The sequence below is a fragment of the Barbus barbus genome, assembly GCF_936440315.1.
Source record: "Barbus barbus genome assembly, chromosome: 32".
Taxonomy (NCBI): Eukaryota; Metazoa; Chordata; class Actinopteri; order Cypriniformes; family Cyprinidae; genus Barbus; species Barbus barbus.
Window position 1 is genome coordinate 24,355,701 of NC_136760.1, and position 18,288 is coordinate 24,373,988.

The following is an 18,288-nucleotide window of genomic DNA, read 5'->3' on the forward strand; positions in this document are numbered from 1 at the left end:
TGACCTAATGAAACCCGTTGTTGTCGTTCTAGCATGTGTTTACCTCAGAGATTAATGCAATGTTTTATGTATACCCTTTAAGTGCGCGTATACACTCGTCTGACAAATACCAATTAGCCCAGAGAAGCTGGGGTTTGTATTGGCTTTATGCAGTTGTCTGCTTTCATTGCATGTCTTTGTCTCAGATGTCTTTTTATGGATTTCAAACTCACGTCTGTGTGGGCCATGGCAGCGCTGAAGGATTTCTTCACAATAAAGGACAAAGAGAGACTAATTATGGTGCTGTCAAGGGATTTTATACATAGCGGAGATGAAAATGGAATCTACATCTTCATATCGGCTTCCTCTAGTTACAACTAACATGAAAGTCCTCCGTTTTCCAGAAAATACTCTTTGGAATTGGATGTACACCGTATTGATTTGTTCAGGAATGAAAGAAAGAGAATTAAACCGTGCTTCACCGATATAATGCATGATAAGTGTCGGCGGTGTAGCATACATTGACATATGACTTAAAGGCCTTCAGATGTTCATTTAAAAACATCAAGGTTGCACAAGGGTAGATTTCAGACTGTGGCTGATGTCACCTGTCATGCTTTTAACTATTCCCTAAACTGTGCCAAATACTTACAACAATCATGTTGCTATATTCTAATTAGTAATTTCTGAAACATTGAAGTTCACAATCAACATTTGCGAAGAATGATTAGACATTCAGTAGCACCTTCTAAACTAGAACCATAACTCGTCGCTTATGCCTAAACTATAATGTTTTTGAATCCTGTGGACATAGATTTTTAAATATACATTTTTCCAAAAAGGGAGTCTCACAGAAATGCCATAGAACAGGGGTGGGGAACGTTGATCCTGGAGGGCCGGTGTCCCTGCAGAGTTTAGCTCCAACCCTAATGAAACACACCTGAACCAGCTAATCAAGGTCTTCAGGATGCAATTTTTTTTTTTTTTTTTTTTTTTCAGGGTTGGAGCTAAACTCTGCAGGAGAATGGCCCTCCAGGATCAACGTTCGCCACCCCTGCCATAGAAGTGACATTTTGGGTTCCCAAAAGAAACGTTTAGTTAACATTTCTTAAAATAATAATTTCTTTCCTTAATGATCAGAAGGTCTTTTTCTACTTAAAACATACTCTTAAAAATTAAGGTTATTTATTGCCATCTATGGTTTTCTGAAGAACCTTTAATATCCATGGAACATTTCCATTGCACAAAAGGTTCTTTATAGTGGAAAAGGTTTTAGATTATTGGTTTATTAAAAAGTTTTTAAAAGGATAGGGGAAAAAAATGGTTATTTTAAGAAAAGATTACTGAAAGGGTTTTTGAGGAACCAAAAAAAGGTTCTTCTACGGCATCACTGCAAAAACCTTCTTTTGAAAGCTTTATTTCTAAGAGTGCGAAGAATCATTTGTGCTTTGAGAAGGGTCCATGAATGTTAAAGGGTAACTAAACCCCTGGTCAGAGCCTAACTCCACCCACTGGCAATATTTGAAAAATGCTGGAAAAGTGGGCAGAGCCCAGTGGAGACAGAGGGGACGTTAGTAAGTGCCATCATACGTCACAGGGGTACATAAAACAATAACAAAAAAACATTTTTTATATTTCACATTTCCATCAGAAAAAAAATAAATAAACGCATCTTGAGATGTCATTTCTTCCTAAAAATTGGTTCAACCCCCATCACACTTGGGTCTAGAGTCGCTGGCTGTAAATATGTTGAAAGTAATTAGATCTTATCTCAAGTTATTTATATCTGCTTTGGCTTTCCTGCATGCTGTGTCCCTCACTCGCTCTGTCACTCAGGAGAATGTGGACCCGTGAGATAGAGCGCACAAACATTTCATTAACCACATGCTAATGACTCGCATGCTAATGTTTGCATAGATTACTGGCTTGAAGCTGAAAGCAGAGACGTTCCCCTTTTTCACTCGCTGCGGCTGACAAATTCAGGATTTATTTATTTAGACTTTTCTGGCGTTCTTGTCGGTGACTGTAAACATTGAGGCTTTGTCATCATGTCGCAGGAGGTCGATTAAAAACACAGGCTTCATAGATGTTTCACAGATCAAGTCCAGGTCACTTGAGAGACAAAGGCAGTTTCATAAAGCATTCAATGTTATATTCTTAAACCTTTAATATTGCATTGTGGCCTCTGGTATGCAAAGTAATAATATAATATATTAACTATATACATGCATCGTGTTCACAAAACCCCAATGGAATAAATAAGTGACCATTTTACATGCACAAGAATATTTCAATAATATTCCAAACTTGGTCATATGTCTTATACAGTGTCCTCAAAAAGTATTGGAACAGTAAATACAAAATTGCTCTGTTGGCTGTGGAGTCAAGACATTTAAAAATATGATTAAAAGATGAATATGAGACAAAACTACAGAATGTCCCATTTTATTATTGGGTGATTCAACACACAGATGTTTTACCAGCTAAGAAGTTCAGCACTTTTAGAGTTTCATCCCTCTATCTGATGTGAGCATAAGTATTAGAACAGTTGCCTCACAGGTCTTTCTAAGTGATCAGCTGTGTCCTGTTGCATTAATTCTTCAGATATTAAAAGCAGGGAATGTCGTATCAGTTATATCCATTACTTCTGCATTCTGAATCTTGCATTCGATGATGACACACACAAACCAGGATGAAGATGAGGGAGCTGACTTTGAGAGAAAAGCAAGCAATCTGGATGCTAAAAGAAAAGAGGAAGTCAATTAGAGCTCTAGCAAAAACAAAGGGCATGGAGAAATCAAGAGTTTGGAAACCACCAGCAACCAAGAACTACCCGATCGGCTGAGAACACAACAGTAGTTGATGACAGTTTTGGAACTGTTTATGGACCGATGAGACAAAGATTAACCTTTATCTAAGTGATGGGAAAGCAAAAATGTGGAGAACAAAAGGGAACTGCATATGATCCCAAGCATACAGCCTCATCTGTAAAGCATGGTGGAGGTGGTGTCATGGCATGGGCATGCATGGCTGTCTCTGGAACAGGCCCTCTCAACTTTACTGATGACTTAATGTATGATGACAGTAGCAGAATGAATTTGGAAGGGTACAAAACCATTTTGCCTACCAATATTCAAGAAAATGTCACCAGATTCATTTGGAAGTGCTTCATATCGTATCAGGACAATGACCCAAAACACCCTGCCAGTTCAGTCAAGGAATTTATAAGGGCAAAGAAATGGAAAGTCTTAGATTGAAAGTCAATCTCCAGATTTAAATCTGATTGAACATGAATTTCACCAGCTGAAGAGGAGAGTAAAGGCAGAAACTACCCAAAACAAGCAACAATTGGAATTGTCTGCATTAAAGCCTGGGAAAAGTATTTCAAAGGATGAGACCAAGAGTCTGGTGATGTCTATGGGTCACAGACTCACTGCTGTGATTGTGCGCAAGGGATCTGCAACTAAATAATAGCTTTTAATCTTGTATATCTGCCTTATGTTCAACTGTCCCAATACTTATGCTCACATCAATGAGTGGGATGAACTCTAAAAGTGCTGTTCTTTTTATTTGGTAAAACATGTATGTGTTGAAATGACTAATAATAAAATGCAACATTCTGTAGTTTTGTCTCATATTCATCTTTTAATCATATTTGCAAATGTCTTGACTCCACAGCCAACAGAGCTATGTTGTCTTTACTGTTCCAATTCTTATTGAGGGGACTGTATATGTTCATATTATGAACGTCATCTGTAATATTGATTTATTCCTGTGCATGTCCATAATACAGTAATTTTAAGACCTCCAAAATAAGAGGTCAACCACTCAAATTTGGAGTGAGGAGAGACAGATATGAACAGTTAAAGAAATTAGCATAAATCAGTATACAGATAAAACATCACAACAGTCTTATATTTAAAAAGGTTACTGGCCTTTCATCCTTTACCCTCTTGTCTGCTATTGTAAAAACATGAATGAGAATGAATTATTTGGCTAAAATGCTGACAATTGAGTGTAATAAATGGGGGAATGTTCCATGTGGGAATATTCCAGTAGCTCTGTACATATGGAAAATGGTGTGTGTGTGTGTGTGTAAGAATGTGGTATGAAATCTACCTAATCACTGATTGGGTTAATGAGCTGAACATTGGCAGAAACTGGGAAATAGCCTAAGGAGCCACATCGCAGACCACACTATGCTTGAATAACTCATACTTAATAACTTAAATCCCATATTTAATGCTGTTCCTTTGAACTTTCTATTAATAATAATAAAAAAAATATGTTTCTTGAGCATCATATCATCATATAAGAATTTTCTGAAGGATTGTGTGACACTGGAGACTGAAGCAATGATGCTGAAAAAAATCAGCTTTGCATCACAGGAATAAATTACATTTGTAATATAGAAAAGAGTTATTTCAATTTGTAAGAATATTTCACAATATTATTATTTTACTGTGCATTTAATAAAATAAATGAACACTTGGTGAGCATACAAGATTGTTTTCAAAAACTTTCAAAAGGTTATTGACAAACTTTTGATTGGTACTATATATATAAGCAGTTTCAAACCATTAAATCTATCTATCCATCCATCTTGCAACTGTATTCACTGACTGGTGTCTTTCGAAGTGCTGGACTTACAGCCGACTCAACCAAAGTGCACTCCTGCTGTCTACTATAATTCCCAATAGTTTTAACACCTAATTTTTCAAACAAGTAAAGGTGTTTTTTTATGCCCCTGCACTAAGAAAGTAAAACAGAGAAAAGAACTACAGACGTCTGATGTGTGCATATATCCACTGACCCACAAACCCCCTGCAGTGACAGAGTCTGCAGTGTCTGCTCGTCACAAATGAATGACAGCGCACACTGCACACAGTCTTTACAAGATGGGGAAATTACAAAACATACGGTACTACATCTGCACTCATCTAACATAACAAAGCAACATTTTCTTTTGACTTCATTCTTAAAAATAAAGTTGTATCCATTAAACCTTCCCATTTCAAAAAGGTTTGTAGTGGATAAAGGTTATTTATATGACACCACCACAGTAAGGTCCTAGGGGAGCCAAAAAATGTGTTTATTTGGCATTGCTGTGAAAACCAGTGGTTGCTCTTAAGATCACAGGCTAATGAATGAAGTATTTCATGAATACAAATGTCAAATTGGGTTCATTTGGGATTTTGAATTGAGCTATTGTCAATTTTAATTGTTTAAACAGCGTATTGCTAATAACTAGATGTTAAAGGATTAATATTATAGTTTTGACATATTTTTGATGAGATCAAATACTCTGCTTTATATGCGGTTTCCAAATCAATACATATTGTATAATGTATCGTATTACTCTGTGCACTTAAATAAATATTGAATAGTTTGTTGTCAGAAAGCTTTTTAATTTTACTGAAATAAGTCTCTTTTTCTAACCAAGGCTGCATTTATTTGATATAAAGTACAGTATAAACAGCAATATTGTGATATATTACAATTTTGAATTTGAATATATTTTAAAATGTAATTTATTCCTGTGATCAAAGTTGGATTTTCAGCATCATTACTCCTGTGATCCTTCAGAATTCATTCTAATATGATGATTTGCTGCTCAAGAAACATTTCTTATTATCAATTTTGAAAATGTTGAAGACGATTCATATTTTCTGTGGAAACCATGTTAGATTTTTCCAGGACTGATGAATAGAAAGTTGAAAAGAATCACATCCATTTGAAATAAAAATTATTTTAAAAGTATGGTCTGATATTGAATCACAAATGCCAGAACTCAAGCACAGGATATGACTTATGAGGCATACTATGGTGAAGGTTTTCCTCATGAATATTAATTACTTGCATGACTGGGCAGTCTAGAAAGGTTACCAAGCAACGTCAGCACGGCTTAATTAATATTCATGAAATTAGCCATCACCATGTCATAACAACCGCTGACTGGTATGCAAATTGAATGTCCATCACAGCATTACAGTCCATATACTATTATATATATAGTACTTATATAAGTATTTCATATTTAATATTTTTCTAGTTTCCCACACAAACCTTCAGCTGCATATTTTTTGTGCATTTAGAATTCTGAGTAAAATGGGAATTTGTATTAAATTTGCCACACTGTTTGTCTATGATTGAACAACATTGACATAACTTTCTCTCAACTTTCTAATGCTGGAGCAATATGTCACTTCTAACCACTGGAGAAAAACCCCCTGATGTAATCCAATTATATACACTGTGCATCTGCTAATACAGTACATTTGTCAGATGTCAAGTATAGGCTCTTCACGATTTATTAGATTTCAGTAAAATAGCATAAAAAAACCCACAAACCAGCTTTTAATAGCACTAGAACAGAGTGTGAAAATGTGTTGTATATCTACCATCTGTATTTACACACTGATGCTGTCACATGTTTCCAAAACAGTTGTTTTATACATATTTCAAAGCTGTATCTCCAAGATATTTAGTTTGTCTTTTTCACGCAGTGAGATTTGAAGTGTCATCAGCAATTATTGTAATTTAAACTGTGCAGTTATGCTATAAATATGGATAACTGATACGGTCCATAATGGCTGACGTCATTCTGGTATTGAATGGCTTTATTTGTGAGCGAGCGGTGTATGTTTCTCTTCTCTCTGTGTGTCAGCGGTGACAGCACAATCCCAGGAGACCCGAACGATCAATAGAGTGTGCACCAACTCTGAGACAGGGGTTCACAAAACTAATCAAACTTGTGTTACGTATGTCACCTCTATACAGACAGTTCTGACATACTGTAAGAGAAATCTCTCTGTAAACAGTGCATATACACTTGCATAAGATATCTGAAATAAAAACCAGGGACATTTCTAGTGTAAAGTGTAAAATTACACTTTTCTCCATGTGGTAAAAAAGTGGACAATTTTGCTTTTGTGTGTTTTGACCATTGTAAATGTTACTGTAATGAACTACTCTATCATACAACTCTAAATTACACTGCCACTGAAAAGCATGAGGTCAATAAGATTTCTTTCTTTCTTTCAAGAAATGGCTACCTCTTTTCAGCAAGGAAGCAATAAATTGATCAAAGTAAAGACTTCGAAAGATTTGCTGTTCATGTGAACTCTCTGTTCATCAAAGAGTTCTAGGAGGAAAAAAAAAAAAAAAAACCTTACATACTTCATTAAGCAACACAACCAATTTCATTACCAAATCAGCATATTAGGATCATGTGACACCGAAGGAAGTAATGTCTGCAGAAAATTCATCTTTCCATCACAGGAATAAATTACATTTTAAAATATATTCAAATAGAAAACAGTTATTTTAAATTGCAATAACATTTCACAATATTACTGTTTTTCTTGTATTTTTTAAATGCAGCCTTGGTGAACAAAAAATAAAAATAAAGAAAAAAAGATGATTAGACACCCTGCACTTTCAAAACACTAAGCAAATATGAGGACTAAAAAAGGATGACATGCATGACCCTCTCTGTTCCGTGTTTGTGTTATGATCAAACATAAAATAAGGTATAAACAAAAATATGTATAATTGACTCATCAGCTTGCTGATGGGAATTGAGAACCAATCAGACAGCCACTGTGGTGGTGGTGGTGGGGGGGGCAGAACACTCCAAACACAACAGCAAGATTTTTTTTTTTTTTTCCCAGAACAAAGTCTTTTTTTCCCCCATGCAGAACACAAATGTGATTCTTGTATTTTAATATGAGGGGGTCCCAACCCTTAATTCACCTTCATGCCATTCCACTCCTGTATGACATTCTTTCTATGGTAAAGTAGTCCATTTGATTCACACACTGATTTCTACGAGGAACAGAATAAAATTGAGATATTTACTCACTGAACATATGTTTGATTCATGAATGAATCCTATTGAGTCAGACCTTCTTGATGAATCAGTTCATCCAGTTCACAAACTTACTGCTTAAGCTCTCTGGTAGAGAAAAATATAAGTGAGATTCAACAAAATGCAGTTTGTTCTTCAAACAAAGCGTGTGTATGACTTCAGAAGGTTTAGAAGAGAGTGCACGAGTCATGCGTGGTATTTTTAGGGTGTCTTAATAGTACTCTTGTATCTTTTCTGAAGCTTTCGTCCCCAAGGGGACTAAATGGATGGAAAATAACTTTTTTTTTTTTATTAACATAAATTTAATTTTATGTTACATTTTCATTTTAGTCAAAGTTTTAGCATTTTGTTTTTTATTTTTGTTGTGTATTTTCACCAGTTAGAATAGTTAGTTATTGTTTTATTTAATTTCAGTTTCATTTAGTAACTAAATTAAAATTCTAAGATTTTTTTTTCTTTTTTTTTTTTTTAGTTTGACTGCCATTTTCGCTACTGAATAAAATATAAAAAAAGGAAAATGTGACACTTTATGTCAATTGCGAGTTTATATCCTGCCATTCTGACTTTACATCTCGCAATTCTGACTTTAGAACTCACAACTGTTAGCTTATATGACATAATTCTCAGAAAAAAAATAATAAATAAATACAAATTGTGAGATTGTGAGCTTATATCTTGCAATTCTGACTTAATTTCTCATAATTTATTTTAAAAGAAAAGTTAGAATTGCGAGATGTAAACTCACAATTGCGAGAAAAAAAGTCAGAATTGTGAGATAAAAAGTCACAGTTACTTTAAAAAAAAAAAAAAATGATATATTTTTTTTTATTCAGTGGTGGAAATGGAAAAGTAACAAAAATGTATGGTTTCAGTTTTAGTTAACTTTAATAACCCTGCTTTGCGGTAAATGAAACAAAATCGACACCATTCAGTGGTGGAAATGTATTTCCACCATGCTTCCATATATTTTTAATTTATTACAGTTACTTTATTTCAAGTAACAAGAATATATGGTTTCAGTTTTAGTTGAATATAATAGCCCTGCTTTGCGGTAAACATTAAACGAAATTGCATTCACACAGGCTTGCCTCCTATAATCGCCTATGCCAGGACATAAACTACTAAAATAAAGATAGCCATTTCTCTGAGCAGCATGCTAGTGTGCTGTTAATGCAATTGTGTGTGTAATAGATACCTAATTCAGTTCCAGGACAGAGAGGAATGCTGCTTTACAATGACGCAACCTCCAAATTGAGGTTTTAATTGTTACGTGTCAAATTATCTACATCCTGATAACAGTGGTTAGAAAAGCATCTAAAATCGTTTCCAATTATAGTGTACATTTAGCCGTAAGTGGACAGATTATGAAATTGTAGGGTGCAATGCTTAGCATGCCGCTCTTAGAACGGAAGATATTTTTTTATTATTATTCTTCTTATTTGCTGCTTAGGAAAACAAGGGCTGTTTTTGCAGCTTCTTTCAGGCGTTGATTGTTCATTTATTAAATATGAAACATTTTATGGCACCTATGCTGATTGGTTATTTTGTCCAGGGCTGCATGTCTGGCCTCTTCTGGTAAAATCCTAATCAGGAAAAGAGGAACTGCAATCAAATGGAGAGGGCTGTTGGGCTTCCTCTTGTTGCTAAGAGACAGGTGTAAAATGAAAGTTCTGCTCTGAAGGAGCGTTTTGTGTAATTGTGAGTGTTCGGAACAAAACCGGTCATATCTTTCCTCCACAGTTTGAAGGTACAGGAGTCTATTGACAGTTTTCTGAGATATCTGACATATGCCGTCAACCACGGCAAACACAGAGCTTTCTACACAGTAAGTTCTGTGCTCCTGCAGATAATGGCGAGATCGCCATTCGGCGCTCTGTGTTTGCTGTTGAATAGGAGAAGAAGAATTGTGTAACTATTACTGATACTGATGTGAATGAAATACTTAAGTCGAAATTTCAAGCTGCACCCACAAAGAAAATTAAACCGAGCGCCGAGGCCTTTGAGCAAATTCATATTCACATATTCATGACTCATTTAAAAACATTGCTCAAGAAACACATTCTGACTTCGGCCAGCAAGGGCTTAAACTGCGTTTAGCAAATGGTTTAATTTCTGTTTCCATTTGCACAAGGTTTAGGGCCACCGCCTGAACATTTTGCCTTGACAGACTGAGTATATTTGTGAACAATTTGCCAGTCGCACACTAAGAAAACAGTTCATTCGGGAACTGTTAATTCCAATAAAACTCTCTTTGCTCTTTTCAGCTTCACTCAGACATGGACACGGAAGATGGAAATGTGAAGTACGTCCTCACCGGAGACGGGGCCGGAACTATTTTCGAGATTGATGAGAACTCGGGTGATATCCACGCCATCAGGAGGCTTGACAGGGAAGAGAAAGCAATGTACACACTGAGCGCCAAAGCAGTCAACAAAACCTCCGGACAGGATCTGGAGAAGGCCTCAGAATTCATCATCAAAATCCATGACATCAATGACAACGAGCCAAAGTTTGCCAAGGACACCTACGTAGCCGGTGTATCAGAAATGTCGAATGTTGGTGAGTATGCGTTGTAGGCTCAAGATGTTCTGCCAAATTCACAAAAGTTATTTTTTTAAGGAGCAACAATAAATAAAAATAAGGAGAAAACCTATTGTGATGGGTTATATAATGCTTTTCTGCTTATATGGGGTTGAAAAAAAAGAACATTTTCTGAAAACGTACTCACCTTCAGGCCATCCAAGATGTAGATGAGTTTTTCTTCATTTGAACAGATTTGGAGAAATTTTAGCATCACATCACTTGCTCACCAATAGATACTCTGCAGTGAATGGGTGCCGTCAGAATTAGAGTTTAAACAGCCATCACTTGCTCACCAATAGATACTCTGCAGTGAATGGGTGCCGTCAGAATTAGAGTTTAAACAGCCGATCACAAAAACATCACAACAATTGACAAGTATTGTTAATCGTTGATGTCTTTTGGAATGAAAAGCTGCATGTTTATGAAAAACATATCCATCATGCCATTTTAACTTACTAACAAACCGTTGCTTCTAGACAAAATATAGGTCTATAATCTATAATTACGCTTCCTCCAGTGAAAAAGTTCATCTCCTGTTGTCTCTCACATCAAAACAACATATGTGTTTAGGATTGATTTGGCTAGTAAATGGTGCTTAATCTGTGCATATTTCTCCCGATTCAGATGAGTTGACTTTTTCACCAGAAAGCAGTATCACAGTATATTAAATACATAAAACCGGCTTGAAAACAAAAGATTTCAGAAGGATAATTTGAAATGATTACACGTTGAGCGGAAAAAAATGGGTTTGCCAAGCAGTCAAAACTGTCTCCACCATGATGAGCAAAGTGACAATAAAGAGAAAGACTTTTTTTTTTTTTTTTCGCTAAACAGAAAACACTCTCTTACAGCCACTTAATCAACGCTGATTAAAACTATGACAAACATTCAACTTCACGTGATTTGCAGTGAGGATAAAGATCTGACAATATCCCGTCTGAATTCATTCAATTATCAGTGATTTTAAACCCATTAAGAGCAGCAGAGAGAATCAAAGTAAATGAACGGGATGCAACAAGCTGAAATCAATTACTCTTCACGATGCAACAAATTAACCCGCAGGTTTATCTCAAATGAATCAAAACTCATTTGCAGTTCCGACAAAAACAAGGCAGCCGGTTTTGATTGAAGATTTTGTGCTATGATAAGCTAATCATTGTGGATCTTAATCATTGTGACCAGGCAAATGAATCAAAGACTAATCACTAGGAAATGAGGAAATTATGCTTGAAGTTGTCCTGGTGTACCTATTTGTGTTTGTCAATTCATAAAGCACTGTTTGAGAACGCTTGACACAATGTGACGGAGGTTACCAAACAGAAATTAAATATTTTCACATTTTTACTTTTGCCATTTTGACACCTTAATAAAAATTAAAGGGTGAGATGTAATGCCCCCCAGAGCACAATCTTCATTATAGAAATATATCCCAAACGGTTATTATTATTAAATATAACAATAATAATAATATTCTAATAAAATACAAGCAGTATTAAAATATTGTTTCTTATTTTGAATCATATTTTTCATGATGTATGCTGAATGAATGAATGAATGAATGAATAACCAACCAGTGCTTCAGCGTACCACTTGACATGTACTCTCTTTCTAGGAGAGCTCATTTTTCTGTGGCTTTATGTTATGGATGCTTTTTCCATAATATCTGTTAAAAATTAGAAATATAATATAATTAGGCATATCAATTATCATCAGTTATCAATATCAATTATCATTATCAGTTATCACATTTATCCTTGTCTAGAAAACAAAGCGCCACTGGTTACCTCGCTCTCCCTTACACCAGAAAAAGGAAGAAACGGGACAAGAAAATGAGCTTGATTCAAACTAGCCTGTCCTCGTTGTCTGATTCAATGGGGAAAAAAAAGTTAGCAAGCAACATAGTGTCAGAAATCACAAATATGTCATTATATTATAGCAGATGCTTCACTAGTCCCCAGCATTTTTGAAGCATGAAATGGACTAATATTTTCCCCTGTCTGCTGGCTTTCAAGTCACAGCTCAGTCACTATAGTGAAGGGTTTGGGACTATATTCATTCTTGAGGTGTCATCGGCCAATCAGCACTATCGTCACGTCCTTGCCGTGACATTTTCTATGCGACATTAAACTGAAATGTGCTATTAAAGCATAAGGTATTCAAAATTCTGTTAAGTTCTAGATGTCTCATTGGAGAATATATCTTAGTACAACGGTGTTTGTTGAAAGATGGATCCCTGAGGCGTGAAACACTACCAGTCATCCTTTCAGACAAATGCAACACCACTCCACTCAAGCTTCAGGGACTCTCAGTTGGATTCTTACATTCCAGCGCCTGATCTCCTTTATGCCTCCACTGTCGATAGTCTCAAAGCACATGTGTTTTACAAGCAATGTTGTTTAATTCAAGCTTCTTAACATGATACATGGCAAATTCGCTGTCACTACCGATATTTATTTCCTTCACAGATGTAAAAGCACGTCATGTTGCAACAGTTCAACTGTGGCCAGAGTTATTTATTCAACACAATCTGGTAAAAGCAGTCTTGTAAATGGACCAGTCTTTTTCCCTCAGGCTTTTGCACTTGAAACCCAAGCTCAGCCTTTCTTTTCCATTTCTCTTTCCGTCAGGCTCGTTCTTCCTTTCATATCCGTATTTCTCCGTGGGGTACAAAGTTACATCATCCCCGGTACTCCGTAACATAAATGGGACATCGTGCTCGTTTGACACTTCGCTTGAGCTCTTCCTTTCTCCCGACCGTGTACGAATTCAGGAACGGCTCTGCTTGCCAAACCATGAGGTCACGGTGGCACTCGCGTTTAAGCTGAACAAACCGGCCATGTGTTGCGAACGTGCCTGCTGTTAATCAGATCTGGCCATCCATGAAGCCTGAGACTCTGTTTCCCTCCATGTTATCGGAATGGGAACGGAGGGCGACAGATGTTTTCGCATTCATTAGTATTCTTCAAGCCATTCGGAGAGCGAACGCTGCTCGGCAGAGGTCTTGTTGATGCCAAGGACGCCACTGATCCATGGCAGAAACAACATGTGCATTCAGTCCACCTTCAAAGGTGAGACTGAGAAGCCGCGAAGTCACCTCTAAAGTCTATTGAGAAGAAGGAACAGTAAGTTGTCAGTAGTACACAAATGAGAACTGAGCAACCTCTGAGGAAACTACTCACAGGAAGCCGTGAGTGTAATGGAAAGCTCGGTTGTTGGCAACAACGAATGAGGAGTAATTTTACCCTTCATGTGGCAGGAGAAGAGTTGTTGTCTCTAGTTATTATCTGAGACCAGGCCAAGATCAGACTTTTATTGGCAATAGTGTACTACACGCTTGAAACCACTTTCAGTAGCACATGGGATGAGAGATACAGCTACAAAAAGAGAGAAAAATACTGATATTTTACAGCCTTTTGATGACATTCAAAATTGAAGATCAGATTGATCTGAAATGGCCAGATATATAGAATAAAACGGATGCAAAATGTATACTCAAATTTAATATAGATTTGTTTTTGTTCACTGAATTAATAAAATAATGTTTAAGTATATATGTATCAATATAATATTACACCATTAAAAACAAAAATATACATTCAGTTTTAGGTTAAAACGTAGTACGTCTTATATATAGCTATATTTATATCTATATATATATATCAATCTATCAATCTATCTATATATAGACATATAGATACATACACATGCATACATACTGTGTATACAGTTCTATATATATATATATACACTTTGTAATTACATTGTTGTATAGTATTAGTAATATATAAAATATATACTAAATATAAAATGTTCTATAAAATATAAGAATTAAAAACACTTATTAAACACTTTTGATCCTCATGTATTAATGCAAAAAAAAAAAAAAAAAAAAAAAAAAAAAAACACTTTTACACACTGTAGATGGAAAATGCCAGTTTCAATTGATTCAGATAAATTAAATCAAATTTACCAGCAACAATGACGTTTGTTTTGGTACTGAAGTTAAAATGCTTTTTCAACATCTTTAATGACACTTTCATACTGGCGAGTAGTGAATTAAGGAAGGATTGCAAAATTACTGTACTTATGATATCTTGTGAATCACCAGCAAAAACATATGAAATAGTGTGAATATTTAATATATTGCTTAGCCTATAGTAGAACATTACTTTAGAGCCAAATATAAGCAGCCAAATGAGTTGGTTTACTTTACTCCATGGCCAAATTTCAAAGAGCTTTTCGTATATGAGACATTTTTTTTTTTCCTCCTACAGATGTCCAAAGCTGTGTCAAGCTGAAAACGAATCCCCCAAAATCATGTTAGTTCTAGATTAATTGGTCTAATTATAATGTTTCTTTGAGCAGATTATTAGTCTGACGTTTCCCAGCAACATACAGCAGATTCCATCAGAGCGGAAAATGAATGGAATGACCCAGAGATAGTGGGAAAAGAAAAACTACAATTAAAGATATGTCCATCTCACCGTGCAGCTGGAGTAATTATGAGACTAGGATTTAGATAAGAAACGCACCGAGATAAAGAAGATGAAAGCACGAGTGATCATGCATTCGCCTTGATCGCTGCTCATGCTGGGAGGGAGGGGTCTCATCATATAGGCTAATAGCCAGTTTTACAACTAGGAATTTGTCGTTCATGGTGTAACTTTAGGATGCGTTGCTTTGATCATGGTTGAGGTTTTAATATGGATGTGGGGATTATGTTTCACAGTCATGTTAGAACTGAAATACCTCTCTTTATAATTCTCTTTTGCTCTGTCTCTCTCAAGGTGCATTCGTAATAAGAGTTACAGCCACTGATGCAGATGATGAAGCATATGGAAACAGCGCCAAGCTGGTTTACAGTATACTGCAGGGCCAGCCATATTTCTCAGTCGAACCTGAAACGGGTAAGTTGGGACAAGATGAGAGAACAAGCATGATTTGAAATGATTAAAAGATGGGATACAATAGTGAGGGGATACAGGATTTGCTAACATACTTTCATACATGTGTGGGTGAATCGCATAAAGCCTGTAGAGAAAAGATGTCTTGATCAGATTTCACCCTAAAACCAAAGGATAAGATATTATAATTTGCATAAAGAAAACAAAAACATCATTTAGGACCATTAAGATTTAGAATTCCTTAAAAATCTCATTACTGTAATCTGTAATAATCATATTACAGTATTTCACTGTATTAAAGTAAAACAAATAACTACTTTATAACTACAAATCTACTTTATAACCTATATAAACAACAGACAGTACAATATTTGATTTTAATAATATTAATTATAGTTATAGCTATTATGGTTTTTATTAATTTTGTATACTACATGCAGATAGATAGATAGATAGATAGATAGATAGATAGATAGATAGATAGATAGATAGATAGATAGATAGATAGATAGATAGTGTTACGGGGTTGACGAGACGTGAGACGTGCGGATCCATTCGCAAGGCTTTATTATAAAACATGGTCAAGACAGGCAGGGTCAGGAGACAGCAAACAGGTATGGCAGAGGCAAGACAGAGCAATCCGTGGAACAAGCGAGGGTCGACGATCGGCGTACAATATCCAGACAGGGCAAGGCAGAGAGATAATCCAATAAACACGGGCAGGGTCAGACACGGCAAGATAAACAAGGCAAGACTCGGAAAACTAGGACTAGAAAACGCTTCGTAAGGTAGACGGGCTAACAATACTCGGCGGTGAGCAAGAGCAAGTCCCAGGCTTAAATAGAGTGATGGTGATTGTGAAATGGTGATCAGGTGTGGGCGAAATAGTGAACAGCTGTGCAAGTCGTCAGTGCAATGGATTGTGGGAAATTGAGTCCAGTGTGCTGTGTAGTGTGAAAAGTCCATGTGGTGAACGGGTGACCTCTGGTGGTGAATGAGTGGAATTGCAAGCCAGGATTCGTGACATAGCCCCCCCCCAAGGAGCGGCTTCCAGATGCTCCTAAACAATCCAGGAGGGCGGTGGCGCGGAGGCGGAGCAGGGGGAGGGACGGAGGGCCAGGTCCTTGAGGACGTGGGAAGACCGGGGATAGAGGCAGAACCGGCAGAGCAGAAAACCAGGGCGGAGCCAGAGAACAGGTCAGGACCGACAGAGCAGAGGCCCACCAGGGCGGAGCAGACGGCACGGGAGCCCACCAGGGCGGAGCAGGCGAGACCAGAGCCCACCAGGGCGGAGCAGATGACCACCAGACCCGAGCATAAGACCACCACGGCGGGGCAGACAACCACCAGACCCGAGCAGAAGACCACCATGGCAGGGCAGAGGACCACCACAGGGAGGCAGACAGGGCAGGAACCCGTGACGGAGACTGGGATCTGGGCAGAATAAGGACAGACAACACAGAGAGAGCAGGGACAGACAACACTGAGAGAGTCCTTGTTGCAGGGCAGGACGGGACCAGATTCCACCTGGGCGGAGCAGGAGACCCCCAGAGCCAGACAGCTGACCACCACGGCAGAGTAGACGGAGCCGGAGCCCACCAGTGTGGCGTAGACTGGGCATAGTATCTCCACGGTAAAGCGGACTGGTCAGGAAGCCATGGCAGGATCAGGGATCTGGGGAGAACAGAGACAGACACCACAGGGAGAACAGAGACAGACAACACAGAGAGAGTCCCCATGGTCACAGGAGCCGTGACCGGCCAGGTCGAAGGTTCACAGACGGCCTCCATGGCCGTGATTGGCCAGGACGAGGATTCACAGACGGCCTCCTTGGCCGTGACAGGGCAGGGCGTGAGTTCACAGACGGCCTCCTTGGCCGTGACAGGACAGGGCGTGAGTTCACAGGCGGCCTCTTTGGCCGTGACAGGACAGGGCGTGAGTTCACAGGCGGCCTCTTTGGGGCGCTCTGGAGGAGCGGGCACTTGAGGGCGCTCTTGCAGCGCGGACACTTGAGGGCGCTCTTGCAGCGCGGACACTTGAGGGCGCTCTTGCAGCGCGGACACTTGAGGGCGCTCTTGCAGCGCGGACACTTGAGGCTCGGGAACGGCACTCCTGGCCGTGACAGGGCAGACAGTGAGTTCAGGGACGGCCTCCGTGGCCGTGACAAGGCAGACAGTGAGTACAGAAACGGCCTCCGTGGCCGTGACAGGGCAGACAGGGAGTTCAGGAACGACCTCCATGGCCGTGACAGGGCAGACCATGAGGTCAGGAGTAGGTGCCACCACTTCAAGAGGTTCTGCAGCGGAAGCCGCCACCTCTGGAGGCACTGGAGCAAACTCGTGGACAGAAGAGGCCTCAGCAGCACACTCGTGGACAGGAGAGGCCTCAGGAGCACAGTGTGCAGCCCACACACTCAAAATGGCAACCGCCATAACGGGAAGCACTGAGATCAGGGGAACAGTCTCTGTAACAGCCAAGGTTGAGGCCCTGGGAATGCCAGCTACTCGCACCGACATCAGTGGTGGGTCCATCACACTGGATATCATAACTCGAAGGACTGACCTTGAATCTGTGGTAACAGCCTCTGGCAGTTCGGCGGAGGCGTGACGTGACTCTGGCTGGAGCACTGAGACGTGCTGTGACTCTGGCTGGAGCACTGAGACGTGCTGTGACTCTGGCTGGAGCACTGAGACGTGCTGTGACTCTGGCTGGAGCACTGAGACGTGCTGTGACTCTGGCTGGGCAGGCATGACGTGAGCAGACTCTGGCTTGACGTGAGCAGACTCTGGCTTGACGTGAGCAGACTCTGGCTTGACGTGAGCAGACTCTGGCTTGACGTGAGCAGACTCTGGCTTGACGTGAGCAGACTCTGGCTTGACGTGAGCAGACTCTGGCTTGACAGCGACGACGTGAGCAGACTCTGGCTTGACAGCGACGACGTGAGCAGACTCT

General features: G+C 38.8%; 1 protein-coding gene across 1 annotated transcript in view; it reads left to right on the top strand.

Annotated features, from left to right (window-relative positions):
- cdh10b (cadherin 10, type 2b (T2-cadherin)) overlaps window positions 1–18,288 on the top strand; it is a gene marked incomplete at its 3' end in the record, with an annotated part of 63,092 nt that overhangs the window by 19,273 nt on the left and 25,531 nt on the right. The window contains exons 3-4 of the mRNA XM_079388904.1: window positions 10,114–10,408; window positions 15,220–15,339. Of these exons, the coding sequence (XP_079245030.1) occupies window positions 10,114–10,408; window positions 15,220–15,339 (415 nt within the window). The remainder of the gene's footprint in view (window positions 1–10,113; window positions 10,409–15,219; window positions 15,340–18,288) is intronic.